This window comes from Sarcophilus harrisii, chromosome 3, assembly GCF_902635505.1.
Source record: "Sarcophilus harrisii chromosome 3, mSarHar1.11, whole genome shotgun sequence".
Lineage (NCBI taxonomy): Eukaryota > Metazoa > Chordata > Mammalia > Dasyuromorphia > Dasyuridae > Sarcophilus > Sarcophilus harrisii.
The window spans coordinates 537,718,223-537,737,532 of NC_045428.1; the positions used below are offsets into that span (position 1 = coordinate 537,718,223).

The 19,310-nt window shown below is 33.0% G+C and overlaps 1 protein-coding gene across 1 annotated transcript in view; it reads right to left on the reverse strand.

The window, feature by feature from the left end:
- CSMD2 (CUB and Sushi multiple domains 2) overlaps positions 1-19,310 on the reverse strand; it is a 994,819-nt gene that overhangs the window by 120,570 nt on the left and 854,939 nt on the right. Inside the window, exon 40 of the mRNA XM_031962095.1 lies at positions 14,203-14,319. Coding sequence (XP_031817955.1) covers positions 14,203-14,319 — 117 coding nt within the window. The remainder of the gene's footprint in view (positions 1-14,202; positions 14,320-19,310) is intronic.

Below are 19,310 nucleotides of genomic sequence, written 5' to 3' on the forward strand. Positions count from 1 at the left end.
CCAATATTCCAAAAAGATCAAAGAAAGGGGGAAATGACCCAGAAAAAAGGAAAATGCAAAACTGTTAAAAGCTGTTTTTGTTGTAGTAAGGCAAAGAAATGGAAATAAGGTAGGTGTACATCAATTGGAGAAATGTCTGAAGGAATTAGTGTATATAAATGCCATATAATATAGAATCATAGGAAATTACAATAGGGGTAATTTCAGAGAAACCAGAAAAGACTTGTAGGAATTAAAGATGAGGGAAGTGAGTAGAATAAGGAAAACAATTTATAGAGTAATAACAATATTATAAAGAAAAACAACTTTGAATGACTTAAGGCCTCTGATCAATGCAATGACCTACCACAACTTTAGAAGACTTATGAACAACCATGCCATCTCTGAGGTAGGTGAGGGACTCAAGGTAAAGAATGAAACATGCAGTTTTAAAGAGGGTAAATATGTGGATTTGTTTTATTTGTTTTGAGAATTTTGCTTTTCATTTTTATTAGGAGGGAGGCTTTAAATAGGACAGTAGAAGTAGCAAAATAATTTGACAAATAGAAAAGAAGGAAGGAAGGAAAATAGGAAGAAGGAAGGAAAGAAGAAAGGAAGGAAGGAACAAAGGAAGAAAGGAAAAAGAGGAAAGAGAAAGGGAGAGAGGGTGGAGTGAAAGAAAGGTCATTAAAGCATTTTATTTAAATAAAGAAAATAGAACTGAAGGAAGTCCAGAAAGAAAAAGACAAGACAGACAGCTTTGAAAGACATGTTCAGTTTATTATATACTTTTGAAAATCTGTATGTAATAGTTTAGTATTTTGATATTAATTTACCTTTTCCCACTTATACATGGAAATATATTTTTTTTCTTTTTTGGTATGCATTAAATTCAAATTTAAAAAAATTAATTAGAAAGTAAAATGTTGGATTTTTATGTCTTTTTTAAAAGCTAGCAGGCATTAGAACATGTTTATAATTTTCTATATTAGCCTTTTTTTCCATTCTACTTTGTAAATGGAATTTTTTAGATGTTAGATTCAGATTTTTTAAATTAAAAAAAATACTAACCAAGATTGCATTAGCTTTTTTTCATTGCCACATAACAAGAATCCATATTGAGCTTGCGAGTTCATTAAAAACTCCCAAACCTTTTTTTAAATCAAAGTGTTATCTGACTATGCCTAATAAAAAATAACTCAAGTATAAGGCTTTAAATTTATTCTTACTGAATATCATCTTATTCAACCTAATATTCTAGTCTGTATTTTTTTGAATACTCACTCTGTCCAGCAGTTAGCTATCCTTTCCTGCTTTGTGTCAAGGATAAATTTGATGAACATTCTCTTTATCTAAATTCCAGATAAAAATGCTAAACAGTGCAAGGCCAACTCAGGCCTCTGCAGACCTCCAGCCAAGGTGATACTAAGTAATTAACTCCCATGTCTTTTGAATTCAGACATCCCATCAGTTACACATCCAAATAATAGTCCTATTTACTAAGCCTACATCTCTCCACCTTTTCCAGTTGAAGAGTATGAGATAATTAACTCTATCCTTTGCTACAATCTAAGTAAATTTATCTAAGCTAACTTCTCTAACACTTTAGCAATTTTCTTTAAAAAGGAAATAAGGTTAGTTGGACATGATTTTTTTTCTTTATGAAATGATGCTACTTGGGATTACCATTTACCCCTTACTTTTTTTAGATATTTATTAACCATCTTAATGATGCCTCCTCTGATGGCAACAACAGTGGCAGGAGTCTTTGTTATCACTTTGAGTGTTTGTAAGTTTTTTTGTTTTTTGTTTTTTTAGTGGGAATAAGGGTGTGGATAGAAAGTCACAAAGTGTAAGTCAAGGAGCAGGAGAGGAAATAGACACCAAAGTACAGTAAAGTTAACATAGGTGGGATTTGAAATGCTATATCTTTCAGAATTCTTTGAGTAAAGCTGAATTTGTATATTGTAAATTTACATAAAACTAGAATTGTTTGTACATTTAATATGATTTAGGTCAATTTAGGGGATTTTATGGGTCGCATATGGTCAGTAAGCCACATACCTAATACTTCTGGTTTATAGAATATCTAATCTAACACCCTCATTTAGAGAAGATATAGTTCATCTGGTCTAGGTGATGATCAAGGATAATAATTTAAGTACTCCCTTATTATTGTCTTACACTTCTTATCTGGGATAGTAATGTTATATTAATTTCATTCTATTCTTACCCATCCAAAAGCAATTTTTCTTCTAAGAGAAAATAAGCAAAATATTCTGCTTTCTCTCTGTTGTCAGTTATCATCAATGTTAACACTTGGCACTAAGCCTGTCACTTCTGTGATCATCTCTTTCCCCAATGTGCCTAAAAACAAAAACTATTTTATTGTTATTCCTCAGATTTCTCCATGGCCTCTGAGATTTTACATGACACACTTTGTATTCATCCTGTTACCTGCTTTTGCTGATATTTCCTCTGTACCAATTTTAAATATCTAAAATCATATGGTTAGCTCTTTTGAGATCCACACTAGTCTCTTCAAGCAAGCCCCACAATATTAAATTGTCTTTATAAAACCATATTAAAAACAACTTTTTTCTTTGCCTCTTACAAGTAGATTAATCAATATACTTAGTTACAATTTCCTAGTCTAATGATGATGCTACCCTGATACTAGCTGTGGTCAATAAACTCTGATGCAGTTAGTATGATAATAAAAGGTAACACTTTTTAGAATATGTACTCACTTGTAAAATACTGATGAGAAAAATACTGAAATTATGAGCAGTATTACCACATAAAACACTGGGAAGCAGTAGGGGGGAGAAGCAAACTTACACAAAACCTGTCAAGAAATCTAAACAAATCAGCATTCTAAGCATTTGGGGAATAAACATACACAGATTTAATAATTTAAAAATGACCCAAGAAAATATTAACTACCCTCTAATCTGCTTCTTTTCTAAGTTCTGCCAAAACTTTTTGAGTATAATCTACATGTTTATAAATAATATTCTTGGTGAAAGTATGGAAAGGTAACAAAAAGGATTTCCCAAATAATATTTTGGGATCTTTTTTCCTGACATAAAACCTAATTTGCCTCTTTGCCAATTCCACCCATTGCTACTACCTCTAATCTCTGAGGTCTAACAGAACTAATTGAATTAATTCCAATTTCTCATGAAATTCTTTTAAAACTTTCAGACACCTATTAAACCTCACTGAATTTTCTTTTCTGCAGTTTATAGATCATATATGTAGAGCTGTACAGGAACTTGGAAATCATGGATTCTAACTTGCTCATTTTACAAATAAAGATACTGAAGCCTGGAGAAATCAAACAACTTTCCCAGGATATTTCAACTAATGCTTCTACTACACAGTCAAAGTACTCTATGGATATTCTCCATCAAGATGATCAACGATCCACTTAACCCAAGGTACTCAGAATTCAATTCAATATTCCAGATATAGTATAACAATTTGCTTCAGGGTGAAGAAGAAAATATATTAGATTTACATTCAGAGGCCCTGGGCTTGAATTTCTATTCTGGAATTCAATTAATACTTGTGTGAACTCAGGAAAGTTAATCACCTTTCTGGGACTTAGTTGCCTTAACTGTAAAATTAAAGGATTGAATTAATGATATCTAAAATCATATCATATCAGATAGATGATCCCATCATCTGAGATCAATCCCATTATTCTTGGAATCCATCCCTTTTAATGTAGTCTAAGGTCACATTAGCTCTTCATACTACTGTATCACAATGTTGACTCAAAAAGAGTTTTTAGTCTAATGAAATCCCCATGTTGACAATAAAAGGCATTGGAGTCCATTGAGTAAAATGTCACAAGGTCACTCCTAAGACAAAATTTTTAATTTAGTATTTATTATATATGCAAATTTATTGTGTATTATATTTTATTTACTATTTATTGTATATTATTTATTATATAAGATCATATATATGTGTATCTATATATATACATATAAGTTTCTTTTAACAAATAATTTTGTTTCTTTGATCTCCTGATTATTATCTTTAATCTTTTAAAAGAGATCAGTTAAAAGGTACAGGAAATCTCTCCATATGGAAAAGAAAAGAAAAATAGATGAAACATCTATTGTTCAGATTGTAACTCACAGCTAGATGGGCAACTTATAAAGCTCATCCATATCTATCACAGATAATACAAATGGAGAATGAACTGGATCCATAAATAAAATAATATCATATATATATATAGATAATATATAATATCATATATATGTATAATCCTGTGAGTTCATGTATTATTTTCTTTATACATTTATGTTCTCTCTACTGTATATACAGGGATACTAAAGCTCATGTGGCTAGATAGAAACATAGTTAGATGCATAGATATTTAGATAGACAGATATAGAGAGGATAGATGATAGAAAGATAGAAAGAATAGACAGATGGGTAGATGAGACATAGAGAAATGCAAATATAGAGATACAGATATGTAGTATAGTTATGTGTGTGTGAAATAATATATGTTACAGTACATTGAAATGTATTGTGTATGTATGTATATAACTATCTATCTATTCTTGCCTCTGTGTCTGTATACATATATCTATGTCTGTATACATTGTTATACACAGGTTGTTTTGTCCCTGAGTATACATATCTTCATTAAAGTCCTATTCTGGTGACTCATTTTGGCACCAAGGTGACTGGTTTTTTTACAGTATATGCTAGTGGGCTTCTAAAACACCCAATAAACTGTAAAGTCTTCAAGTATGGGCCTAGGGACAGACTACATCTGGTCATCCAAGGGCCAGACTATATAAATTGGAGAGACTTACAAAAAAGAATTACACAACATGATAATCTCTTCAACCATAAAAACTTTCCTAGACCATCTAAATCTTGGCAGTGCTAATAATGGAAATACCTACGATGGTGAAGACACAAATTTAACTGACAAACTGAAGTATGAACACATATCTATATATGTGCAGGCATATGTAAATCTATAGTTGTATTTTTGTTCCCATCTATGTGTTTCACATAGATATAAATGGCCGCATTTATGTCTACTTATAGATATACTCTTTCCTATGTGTTTGAACATGCAAGAATCTGTGAATGTGCAGACATAGAGATGTCTATATTTGTCTTTTACGTGTGGGCAGATACATATGTTTATTTAAGGAAGAATTAGCCATTTTAATTATTTTCTATGAAGAAATATGTTCTGATACCTTCTTCACATGATGTACTACTTAAGGTGTATAAAAATGTTGAATAGCTGTAAAAGAATGTAGTTTTCTAAAACCTTCACTGGCTAGGGTGAAAAGTCCACTGGATACAGAAGCATCAGACTTCTTAGATACTTAGAGGACTCATAACAGAATTTTATATACGGTTCATTTAACATTATAGGAGAAGACAGGAAACAGTGACCATAATGCTGTCTCATATTTATGGTTCATGTTCTTTCACTGACACAACTTTCAAGACTAAATATAGTTGTTGGTTGATTAGCACAGTTAAGAGGCAGATTTGAGTTTGAAAAATGCACTGGGAAGATCCAAGAATCAATTCTCAATCTAAACGAAGTGCTTTACTTTATTTCAAGGAATAAGAATTCAATTGAGAATTAGCTATAGATAAAAATTAGAAGAATAAAGGTAGACAAATGTCAGAATTTTCAAAGAGGGGAAAGTGAATTCTTTAAACTGTAGGGTAGGGAGCTTGGTACCAGGTCCAGGCAGAATTTTAAAGTGAATTGTTAAAGGCAGTGACAAGTACACTTGTTCATCAATAAAATTTTATGAGACTAACTTTAATTTCCATCCCTCCACACATACATAGACACACTTTTTTTCTGACAAGACTACTAGTGTGGTAAAGTAAGTAAAATACACATGATAAACATGAATTTTAAAAATGTAAATAGGATATAAACTTTGTGTGGGCAGAGTTTCATTTTTGTCTTTGTATTCTCAATAGTATAATGCTTAGCACATATTAAGTTACTTAAATGTTTGTCCTTTGATTTTTTAATTGACTCAGGCATTGACAGATATTCTCAAGATATGTATTTTTTCTGTAATACAAAAAAAAAATGTCAAGTGGCAGAATTGGAACTTGTTGAATGACCAGAATTAATTAATGGTTATTTGATTAATGTTAATCTGGGGGAAGTGGTGAAGTGCTCAAAGAGTTGGGCTCTGTGTTTTGTTTGATGTTTTTATCAATCACTTGAATTAAAATATAGATAATATGCTTATCAAAATTTGTTGTTCAGTCATTTTCAGTCAGTCTGACTCTTTATGACACCACTGGTGGTTTGCTGGGCAAAGATACTGGAGTGCTGCGTCATTTCCTTCTCCAGTCACTGGAATTGAGGCAGACAGGGTTTAGTGACTTGTCCAAAGTCACACAGCTACTAAGTGTTTAGAACCAGATTTGAACTCACATAAAAAGGATTCTAATCCCCACATCCCACTTTTTAAAGTTTCTCCTTCAGGATCAAGAAGCTTGTGTTGTTTGTGATTATCCCCTCTCCATATCATCCTCTCTCTTAATTCTATCCCTATTTCTGTATGTTTTCCCACTGACTTAATTTCTGTACCAAATCTTTAGTGTTTGTGTGTGTTTGAATATGTTTAACATTCCTTTGTACATTCAGATAAAAATAAGGTTCATATGATAATTTTCTCTCCATCCTTTTCCTCTTTTATTTCTCATGCACCCCAATTATGAGAAACAACAAGTTCCACACTCTTCTTCCTTTCATCTTCCTTTCTCTTTCCCCTCTTTAAACCCTTAGAATAAAACCAATCTATTCCCAAGACCTCTGCTTTTCTTACTTCAGTCCATCAATACCCTTTGATGATATGACAGTTCTGAAAGAACACTTGTCTCTTCCCTTATTAGAATGTTTGCATTTCATCATCAAACAGTTCCTTCTAACTACTTAAATAAATTTCTTTTTCTAGGTTTATTTGGATTCATAAATTTATATTTCAAAGTTCCTATACTTTTTCACCATCCTATTTCATTAAAGTTTTTTTTTTCCTTCTGAGAATTATATTTGCAGGGAAAGTCATTCTTGATTATAGGTTTGTAACTTTTCCTGTTGGGAATGTTATATTCAAGATATTTCTTTATGTTTTAATAAAAGTTTAATATGCCATATATTGTATGATTTTTACTGAAGTTGCTTAGAACTTGAACTGATTTTTTTTTCTGGATGCTTGCAGCATTTTTTCCCCCTTAGAGGCAGAAGTTCTGGAGTTTTGCTATAACATTCCTGAGATTTTTCTACTGTAGGCTCCTTTCAGATGTTTGTAGATTTTTACTTTGTTTTATGGTTTTCAGAGAGTTATGAAATTTTATTTTTGATTTCCTGAAATTTGTTTTTCTTTGTTTTTTAAAAAATCATTATTTTCAGAGATCCAGTGATTCTAAATTATCTCTCCTTCTTTCCAGGCCACTTTTTTACACCATATATATTGCATTTCATTTTATTTTTTCCAACCTTTTGATTTTGTTCATACACACAAACATATTTGTTATTTCATGGAGGTACAGATTTCTGTTTGATCTATTCTTGTTTATAGAAAGTACATTTCTTGGGGGTTTTATCACTTTCTCTTTCTAAACTACTTATTCTCCTCCCAAAGCTTTTACTGAAAGCTTTTATTTCATTTTTATCTCTTCATTTTTTCATGTAGTTTTTTTTTTTTTGGAAAATCCATTTTTCCTTTGAATCTCCACTTGCAGTTGTTATAGAGTTAGATTTGTAATAATTTTTGATTCAGCATGGTGTTTTGGATGATTTTCTCATTTCTCCAACTTTGGTTGTTGAATTAGGGTTATAAGCCAGGACCACCCTCCACATCCCGATACCCTATTAGATAAGGTGGTTGGCCTTGCTTATTCTTACCTGGATGTTTGGTATTCCTCTGATTACTTCCACCTCCCAGGGTTAGACTCTTCTGGATCTACGAAATAGCACTATGGAGTGTTACGTCTCCAGGACTATCTCTGGAATCTCAGGATTGAGTATAGAGACCTAAATGTCTCTGAGCAGAGAAGAATACTTTCTCTGACCACTGATCAGCTGGTCAGTACCATGGGAGTTGCTTCTTCCTGTATTTCCCCAAGGCTTTCAAAGTCCTCACTCTGAGGCTTTCTCAGGGAAACCCTTCACTCTTGCTGTTTCCAGACATTGTGCTTTGTAGACTACATGTTTTTAGTCTCTGGTTGCTCCGGTATTCTCATTGTTTAAGGGACTCTTTTCCTATTATGACAGTAAATTTACGTTTGATTTTTTTGAGGACAGAAGATGTCATTTATTCTCATTGAATTTCCTGATCATTATTTGGCCTAATTAGAATTTCAGATTTTGGTGGGAGCAGGTTTTAGGGAGTGAGGCAACCTGAATCCAATTTATAAAGGTCTCAGTCTTGGTAACAAGTTCTAGTATTCTTTCTATTATCCCACATTACTTCTTTTAATATTTTGTTAACTTGAATTTTCGAAGTCTATGTGTTATACTTCTCTACTCCCAAGCAAGCATGTGGACAGCCTTATTTACAGAGCAGAAAGTACAGTTTACCTGTATCAGGGAAATTGAAAGGTCAGCCAGGAATAAACTGCTTTTGATCTCCCAGATTAGATGAGGGCAGCCTGATTGCAAAAACTGATACTGTTGCTGCAAGAACAATTCCCAGAGTGACAGACCTAAAATATTTCCTTAAGGGCAAGCCTGAGAACAGATGCAAAAAGTAACAGAGTACAAGGGTACTCAGAAAGATCACACACACAGAAGATGAGATTGTACATTTGATTGTAGTCATCTATTTTGATGAACATTAGAGACCTTATATTGCAAAGTACATAAGAGCCTTAAGTGTTCCTATTTGAGCTGTGTTTTCAGATTACCCTGATGACCATCTTTATTTGCCTTTAATGTTAGACACAAGATACATTCTTTGTGAATGTCATGCTTGCTTGTTTAAGAGAAGGTGACAGAATTTCAAAATTCTCTTTAGTTTTATACAACACTCCTATAGCCATGGGCCACAAGAGTCCAAATTAAGTTCCAATTCCTTTGAAGGATATTCAAATTCCCCTAACATCAGTGCCTACCTCCCTTTATATATTACTATTCCATTTCACTGGATTAGTCATGGGACAAGTGCACTAAATATGTCCTATAACTCGCTGCTCTTATTTACATAAATAACTCTGCGATACTTTCCCCTTCTATTTCTGTTTAAATGTAATCTAACCTTTAAGATTCAGCTCATTTGTCACCTCTTCTAGGAAACCTTCCCTGATATCAACAGCAAACAATGATTTCTTCTTTCTTACAACTCTCACAGAACTTTATTCATTCATGCACTTGCCACATTTTATTTTATTTTACATTTTAATGATTTATGTACATTTTGGGGATAAGAAGTCATGCCTTAATTATCTAGGTATCCCCTGCATTGTCTATCACAGTAAATATTTGTTTCCTTCTTGATTTAATAAAATAAATTCTCTAGAATAGCTATCGATTTAGTATTGCTTTGAAAGAACCAGACAGTTGTATAAAGAACTACTCCTAAGACAAACTAATTGCCATTGACCAACTGAAAGATAAGAAGTCTGCACACCAGCTAGCAGTTGAACTGGCTACCAGCAAGCTGACTAGTTGCCTTACCTAAACATTTAATTAATTTTATCTGTTTGAATAAAATATTAAAAGAACAACCAAAAAGTATCCTTATTTTCTACTGCTACATCTCCCTCCAAAATAGGGCTTATTGAAATGGACTTCTCTTTATGTTGCAACAAGATGACTGACATCTGACAGACAGACAACCAAGAACAACTATCCCCAAAGACCTTAGCATTCACTGAAAGCTCTTGATACAGATCCCTGGCTCTACTAATTCTTCTAGAAAGAGAGGGTTTTTTTATTGCTGTTGTTGGAAAGTTTTTGTACACATTTTGAGTTTTTCCATTTGTTTTTAATGTTTATAGACTGGTTTTGGAGTTCAAGGTTCATTCATATACTGGTTCTATTCCTTCCTATCAAGTAGAGAAATCAAGTGGCCCAGTAGATATAATGCTGGACTGTAGGAAGACTCGAGTTCAAATCTGATTCATTCAGGGACATCTCCAGTTGTCCTGGTCTACATCTGGCCACTGGACCCAGATGGCTCTGGAGGGAGCCTTCCCTCACTTAAATACAATTTACTTGCATATCATGGCATCATCTCCTTGATGTCATGGTTGTCTTTGAGAATGAAGGACAAACAATGATGATAATTAGCAAGATTGTTTGATATCTTTTTTGATGGTGAAGCCAGAATATAGTCCTATATAAAATACTATGTACTATTGAAAGGAATTCTTGTGGATGTCAGATTGGACAATGTAATGGATAGAAGATCAGAATATTTGATGTGAAATCAAGAGACATTAAATTCAAATTGTGCCCCAGAGGGCAACTAAATGGCATAGTGGATAGAGCATCATCCCTGAAGTCAGGAATCCCTAAATTGAAATCTGGCCTCAGTTGCTTAACACTAGTTGTGTGAACCTGAGCAAGTCACATAACCCCAATTGTCTAGAATACAAAACAAACAAAGAAAAAAAAAACAAATCATGCCTCAGCCATTTACTAGTTGAAAGATCATATAGTAAGTCACTTAAAGATTGCTTTAAGAGCCTTAGTTTTTCTTCATTTTACTCAGTATATTTTAATATAGTAACAATTTCAAATAAAAATACCTATAAACAACTTGGCCTAAATAATTTGCTTTGTTTTTGTTACATTTAAATATTTTAGGATTTGAAATAATGTTTCTCTATTAATTGGTATTATATAATACAATAATGTAATAATAATAAGAATTCATAACATGCCTATTGTGTACATAGTTCTGTGCTTTGTGCTTGAGATATAACAATAGTGGTAATTCTGGCTCTGCTCTTGAGAATTTTAAAATTTGGGGGAGACATAAAGGAGGTAAGATGAATACAAAAATAACTATTGTACAAGTTAGAGAGTATAAGTGCAAAAGACAGGTATGGGCAAAGTGTTTCTAGCATTTTTAAGAGGGAGAGATCCAGTTCATGAAATTTGAGAGGAGACAAGTCCTTAAATTAGGGCCCTAAAGAAAAAGAATTTCAACAGGTAGAAATAAAGAAGGAGTGTGTTCTAGACAAAGGGGATGGCTTTTCTGAATGTAATGGCAGGAGAGAATGACAATGAAGAACTATGGTCTAAAGATACTTGGCTGGAACACAGAGTGCATTAATGAAGAATAATGGGGATGAGGGGAAGCAAGGTAAGTATTTAGGAGTCAAACAGTAAAGGACCTTAAATGACACCTAAGGAATCTGTATTTTATCCTAATGCAAAAGGGTCAAACCCTGTAAATTATTAAAATAATTTTGGAAGCTACGTAAAAGTAAAGGGTAGACATTTAATATAGGTGGACTAATTAGGAGGCTATTGCAATAGTTCAAGGGAGGGCCTGAACTAGAGTGGTGGTAGTAGGAATAGAAAGTAAGGAACTGATGTGAGTAAAATTATAATATAATTATGTAATATTCCATGTGGGGGAGGGGATCTTGATATCAATCATTTTGAAGAAGTGTACTGTCTGACTCTGATTTGATAAGAGAAGTCAGTAGCAGCAGTTTAATGGAAATGTGAAAATGTGTAGGGACTAATTAGCAGGGTGGATGCATGAAGACCTCACTTCTAGGGCAAGATGCCACCTCTTTATGGCAGCAGCTATATTAGCGCAGGAAGCCAAAACACGGCTCTGATTTGTAAGTTCAGACTAAGAAGACTATAAGATAAAAATCCTGGGCTCCACAAATCCATTATTTTGTATTCTAAATTAAGTGCTTGATACTTGTTCCCCCTTTTCCTGAATTGCTAATGGAAACCTTTTTTAAACCATTATTTTTTCTTTTGTTGAATGAGTTCAGAATAAGTGGGAACAAAGCTAGGAGATTCAGTGAATAGAATACTGGGCTTGGAGTCAGGAAAACTCAACTTTTTGAGTTCAAATCTGACCTCAAACACTTACTGTGTGACCCAGGGCAAGTCACTTAATCCTGTTTGCCTTATTTTCCAAGTCTGTAAAAATGAGTTAGAGAATAAATTGGTGAGGCACTCTGATATCTCTATCAAGAAAACCCCAAAAGGGAGTCGGATATGACTAAAACACTTGAATAACAACAATAAAATAAAGGAACAAGCTTCAGGAACAAACTAACTAGTGGAAGGAGGAAGAAAGGACTGAACATGATTATATTCCTATAGCTTTGAGAGAGACATGATAATATAGTGGAAATAGTATTGGACTTTGAATCAGAAGATACTTGGATTTCAGTTCAACTTCCAAGATTAATTAGTTTTGGTTCTATGGGTAAATCATTTAACTTTTCATCAATTTCCTCATTTCTACAATAACACTTTTGTATTTGTGCCTCATGGGGTTTTGGGGAAAATCATGTGACAGGATTCACATAAAGCATTTTGTGAAGCTCTATGCTCTCCCTACATATCAGCAATTATTATCTTTCTTTGGAGGGGATTCAAGTCAATAATGATAGCATTAGTAGTCACAGAAGATATGAGCTTCACAGAGAACTTCTGAGTTTGTAATGGCCAAATTCCTTCTGTAAGTAGCATTTATCTTCTACACTCGAAGTATGGGGAGTAAAAGAAGTTGAAGTATTTTCCATGTGAACGGCAGCAGTCAGTATGATGGAAGTGATAAGTGAACTTTTTAGAGTTTAGAATCTATAGTTTCTTTTGTTTTTACAAACTGTTCAAAGTTCTGTGCATTAACATTGGAAACAATCAAGCTGGTTTCCTCAAAAAACACACCTGTTTATTCCTATCTCCTTATCTTTGTTCAAACCATACTACAACCTAGAATATTTATCCACTTCTAAGAAAGTTTATATGAATTACAGATTAGCTCACAGAGCTTCTCTTTCTTCTGACTTCCTATAGCAAGTACTATTTTGCATTTATTATATATCACTTTGTTCTTTCTGTTTTATATATATATATATATATATGTATGTATGTATATATTATCTGTGGTTCCCCATGTTAGAATGAAAGTTCCTTAACAACAGGGACTGTTTTTGCTTTATTAGTAACTGTTTAATGCTTATTGATTAATTAATATTACTATCTCAAAGGAGACTCTTTTTTCCATGTTTCTTACAATATTCAGCCCAGAGATGAAAAAATAGTAAACTACCATTAAGGATGTATTAAAGAATCTGACATCTACCAAAATCTGAATGTTTAAATTTTTCTTAATTTGATTCTTGTTCCCTTAAATCCTTAATTTACTACCTAGGGATTTACTGTTTTACTGAAGTTTCTACACTAGAAAGAACTACCTGATTCACAGAGAGGTTCTAATATCCTGCACCTGGAGTCCATTAATAAAAATTCTATTTCTTATAGAAAAGGTCTATAAGACCTGGAGTCATGTCTTTTCTAAACTATTCTAGTTCCCCTCATGCAAAGACCAATGCTCTTCAATAGGCCCTTAAGCAACATTTGTTGCATTCAGTTTTGGAAACAAAACTTTTCAATGTGCTTTAGTTCTTCCCCTAGCACCTTTTTAAATAAGCTATAATTATCAAAGTGAGCTATTCTTCAGCCTTGGCACAAGTTATAAATTGTTTCCCATTCAATGGGCAAAGAAATATATACTTAGAAACCCCATTCTTTCCTTGTAAATGAGAACAGTTCTACACAGAGCCCAACCCCTGGCTCTTTCCATATATGGAAATATTCGTAGTCAGAATGATGCTGAATCATAAACCAGCACAAGTTAAAACTCATGTCAAATGGATAAATGCTATTTGAAACATTGTTTTATATTCAAAACCTCTTAATTTTAAGGCATTTCTCAATCCCTTCTTAGGTTTCTTAAAATATTTTAACTTCTCTTTTCAAACACATTCATAACTATGCTTTCCTTTTACTCTGACAACAATTTTGAATGAGGCCGATGAAGCAAGGATTATTTGCCCATTTAACAGATAAGCTAATATGATTAAAAGATTTGCACAAAGTCACAGAATGACATTTGCAGATCTGGGACCTAAAACCAGACTTCATGACATCCTGTCCAGGGTTCTGAACATAAGAGGACACAAAGTCCTTGACTCCATAAGACTTACCAAAGCCCACAGGCAGTGTGATCCTCCAGGAGCAATCCATGTTGCTGGGGTAGTTTCCCGGAAATCCAGGGCTCAGGATAACCCCTTCCATTTCCTCAACAGTTCCCCCACATTGAGCTGTGAAAATATAACAAGGGAAGAAGCATTAATAGAAACTGGGAACATGTTATCTAACCATGACAGTTTGAGTATAGACAAACCTGAATAAATCCAAGGGAAAAAAACACCATTGCCAATGTAGGGGGCTGGAAGGACCACCTGTGTAACACTCTGCCATTAGAGCAGCTCTCAGATCACTTCTACTCCTTCAGGAAGCCTTCTCAATTTGAACAAATTCTACTCCTTCAGAAAGTTTTCTCAGTTTGAACAAAAGAGAACTAGTAGAAACCCTGTTTTCTCTCTTGGTTTTGAATATGAAATTTCCTTTACTACTGATTCTGATTCCATTGTTCAACTTTTGCAGTTAATATTATCTCCTAATACTCATAAAATAGACTTACCTCTGAACTGAATTTTATGTTAAACTCATGTCATGTGGGCATGAAAGCACATACAAGTTAACAGCCTGTCTCAGTCTATACACCCTAAAAGTTGAATCTGTGTTAAAATTATACTATATTAAAATGATATGCATGGGTCAAGGTATATGAATAGGCAGATTTCTAAGGAAACTAAACAAAACTATTAAGAGTCCTATGAAAGAAAATATTCCAAATCACTAATAATTAGAGAAAAGCAAATAAAAAATAACTCCAAGGTTATACTTCACAGTCAGATTATCAAAGTTTATAAGAAAAAAAATAATGTATGTTGCTAGGGTTTAAAGAAAAAAGATTGGTTAGTGAAGAAATGAACTGGTTCAACCATTCTGTTCTATTATTGTTACTGAATAAATTGTTCCTATTCTGTTCATGTCAAAAAGAACAATTTATTCAGTAACAACAACAGTGTAAAGACAATATTGAAAGACCTAACATTGCTCAATGTAGCAATCAACCATGATTCAAGAGGATAGATGATAACCAATGAAGAGAGTTGTTTTGCTTGTCATTGCATATTTGTTACAAAAGGACTATTTTTCTTTTCCTTAACAATGAGCAAGAAGAATTGAAAGGAAGAAAAAAAATAATATTTTTACTAGGGAAAATATTAAACTATAAAAATCATGTACTTAACCAAGATGCTTAACATAAATAATTAAATAGTTTACTGAATATTTATAGTATATATCCCTAATTTTTGTTGCAAAATTATGGTACCAATATTGTGATTGAGAAATAAAAAATAAGATGTGGTTAAATAATATTTCTGAAATTCTTGCTTTATTATATTTATACAGGGTTCATTATTTAAACAGTAGGCGTTCTTCTTCTCTTTGCTGCCACTCTCATTTCCTAATATATGATGTCTCCATAACTGCTGTGACCAAAGCAATTCAAACTTTCTGGCAATGACTTCTCTGAATCAATCTTATAGCGTTCTCTCTCTCTCTTTCAGTGTGTGCGTGTGCGTGTGTATGTTCAGATTTAAATTCCAAGACAATTACATGGCCTAAAAAAAAAATGTTGAATCTGGAATTAGGAAGACCTGAATTCAAATCTAGTTTTTGACACTTTCTAGTGGTATGATTCTAGACAAATCACTTAATTTCATTTTCCTTATCTGTAAAATGCAAGATAATAATAGCATCTACCTCACATGGCTATTATGAGGTTCAAACAAATGAAATAAAATTTATAAATTTTTTCAAATGTTAGAGTACTATATAAACATTAGCTATTATATGAACATACAGATAAAGAGATAGGGAGATAGGTAAAGAGAGAGATAGACAGAAAGACATGTAATAGCCAGGTAACTATTCCAATACACTTTCTTATATAAATATTTAAATTCCTTCTAAGCCCAATCACTGATAGTGGATTGAGGTTCCCCAAAGGGAAGGTTGGTTCAAAATCTGAGTGGGTAGCTAGCTATACTCCTACTTCATAGCTCCTAAGCTTCTAGAGGGAAATGTATTTCTATTTACAAATCAGCCAGTTAACTCACTATTTTTTTTAATTTTCAAAATTTAATTTTTAATTGTTTTTTCAGTTTCAAATTCCTTTTTCCTTCTTGCCTCTCTCCTACCCATTAAGAATATATTAATTATATACTTATGAAGTTATATTTCCACATCAGCCATATTAGGAAATAAATACAAAAGAAGAAAAGCACAAAAGAAGAAAAAGTGTAAGAAAATATGCTTTAATCCATACTCAGGAATTCATAAATTCTCTGAAACTGTTGAGAATTTTTTTTTGTCATGGATCATTGTGTTTATCAAAATAGCTAAGTCTTTCACAGTTGATTGTTAGGATTTAACAGTATTGCTATTATAGTGTACAATGTTCTGGTAATGCTCACTTCACTTTGTATCATTTCATATAAGTCTTCTCAGGTTTTGCTTTTGAAGTTTATATTCTCATCTCTTATAGCACAATGACATTCTATCACAATCTCATATGAAAAGTTGTTCCACCATCCTCAATTGAATGAGTATGTCTTCTCTTTCTAATTCTTTGCTACCACAAAGAGAGGTATATTTTTGTACATGAGTCCTTTTCCTTTTTCTTTGATCTTTTGCAGGGGTCCTCAAGCTATATGGCAGCTGAGGACGATTATCCCCTTCACCCAGGGCTATGAAGTTTCTTTATTTAAAGGCCCACCAAACAAAGTTTTTGTTTTTACTATAGTCCGGCCCTCCAACAATCTGAGGGACAGTGAACTGGCCCCCTATTTAAAATGTTTGAGGACCCCTGTTTTGAGAAACATATTTTGTCACTGAGATACAAAAGAACTTTGACCTAGTTCTTTGTGGTCAAGAAACAAGATCTATTAGTTAGAGACCCAATAATTTAATATTGACCTCAGAGCCTACTTTATGCTGAATAGAAATCTACTCAGATCTGATTTTTTAAAGATTATTTTTAAGTTTTCTCCCACTCTACATCTCAAGCAACCCACATGTCTTATAAGAAAACTGTCTCTGCTAGACAATCAACTACTGATTCCTTGTTCCTTTGAATCCTATATAACATGCAACTTACAGACACTTGGGGAGTGAGACATCTCTTTTTGGCTCTCCCTCTGCTGAATGACTTAATAAGCTTCAAATTATTTTAGTTTGGGGTTTTGTTCTCAGCTAAAGAATTGGTGAGGATCACTGACAGTTGATCCAAGATGTGGAATTTAAACCAGATAGGATCAACTGGGTGTTTGGAACCCCTTTGGTTCAAAAACAATACAATCAAATACCCCTAACCTCAGATTAGGTATTAGGATGGAAGACTTCAGGTATTGGAACTGTGTGCCAGCTTGACTGGAGGAATTACTCAAAGAGGGTTAGAACTAACCTATTCACCCTGACTGGCAAATGAATAGTCATCTTAGATTGATCAAGCAAGAAGTTTGGGGGGGGGGGACAGATCTGCTATCTGTTAATTCAGCTAATCCTCCAGGAGATCTTTCTCCTTTTTTTCCATTTCTCTTCCTGTTCTTCTCTTACCTTCCCATGACTATTAGAAAATAAATTAGATACTTAGATCTGTGACTGTATGCTATGGTAGGAAACCAAAGGCTGTCATTTAAACCCTGTAAACTACCAACAGGGAATTTTTTATCAAGTTAGTTGATTGAGTGACCACATTCAACCATTCCTACAGTCATTCATTTAGGATGATCCCAGATTAATGAAGGAGGCTTGTATGTGTATTGGTCAAATAAACTTCTGTCCAGGATTGAGTTTTGATGGGCTAAATGTTCATGTTTCAACAGTAGGGACCCTACTTTTTTTTTCTTTCTCTCTCTCTCTCTCCTTTACCTATTATCTTCACAGGAAAATCTTTGTCTTGTGCTGTGTTTGCTGTTATTGATAATTTCTGGTACTTTGGAAAATTTGTAAGGGGAATCCCTCCCATAAAGACTTCTATGTTTAAAAAATGCAGCCAGATAATTTAGAGTGCTAGGGAAGATTAAGAAAGTTTCATACTTGAAACACTTCTCCCAGCTTTCTGTAACCTCATGCTAAACTCTCTATTCAAATAAGTAGGGATTTACTCCTCCTTTCAATTTTCCTCAGGAGATAAGGTTTTAGGAAGAAGAGAAACTAAAAACAAAACCCTAAATATTATTTTCTGCTATTTCAGTGGTAACCAGTGTAGGATTATAGAAATTAAGTCAGACAAGCAAAAGAAAACTTTTTACTGGTCAGTTAAAATACATGACAATATAAACTAATTAGAGACTAAATTTGTAATTGAAACATAGTTCCTTTGTTATAAAATGCCAAATTAAAGCTTGAAGATTTTTGTAAATACTGAAATATTTTAAGAAGGAGGAGAATGTGAAACTACCACTATGAATTTTTGAAATGGAGTTAGCTGAAAGCAGTGGGTTCTATAATTTGAGTTGCTGACAGCACATAGTCCTTGGGAAAACAGATTTTTAATGATACTTTTTCTGATTACAAATCCAGATTTAACTTAGTTTATTCCAAAATTAAATTATGTGGTCTCAATTAAAGTGAGATGTTCTGTCACTATCCTATTGTGTTGATTCTATAGGTATATCATATCTTAATGGAAAATGTACTTGATATTTGGCAAATGTACTTGATATTTGTTATTAAGGCAATATGTTTAGAAATTGCTTGAATAAGAATGAAAAGTGTGATTGTTCTATTTTGGTTTTTTGAAAGTGATTAGTATAGAATGTCAAATTGATAAATGGGTAAAGCGATTTTCTATGTAAGAAGATTTGGACATGTACTCAGCCAAATTGATGTTATTTGCTGGCAAAAAAAAGTTTTGTTGTATTTTTTAAAAACATAATATTGTTAGCTTCTACTTTGGTTTTTGTAAATATTTGGAAAAATCATTGCAACAACTGAAATGCTGTTAAGTTGAAATGTGATACCCAGATTATGACACAATTATCAAGATTTTAGTTGGGTATATTTTGCTTAAAATTCATAATAATTATTTAGGATTAGGAAACATACCACAGACTTTGTAAATATCTAAAGTGAAAATCTGGAAGTTCCCAAATATATATCTATATATCTATCT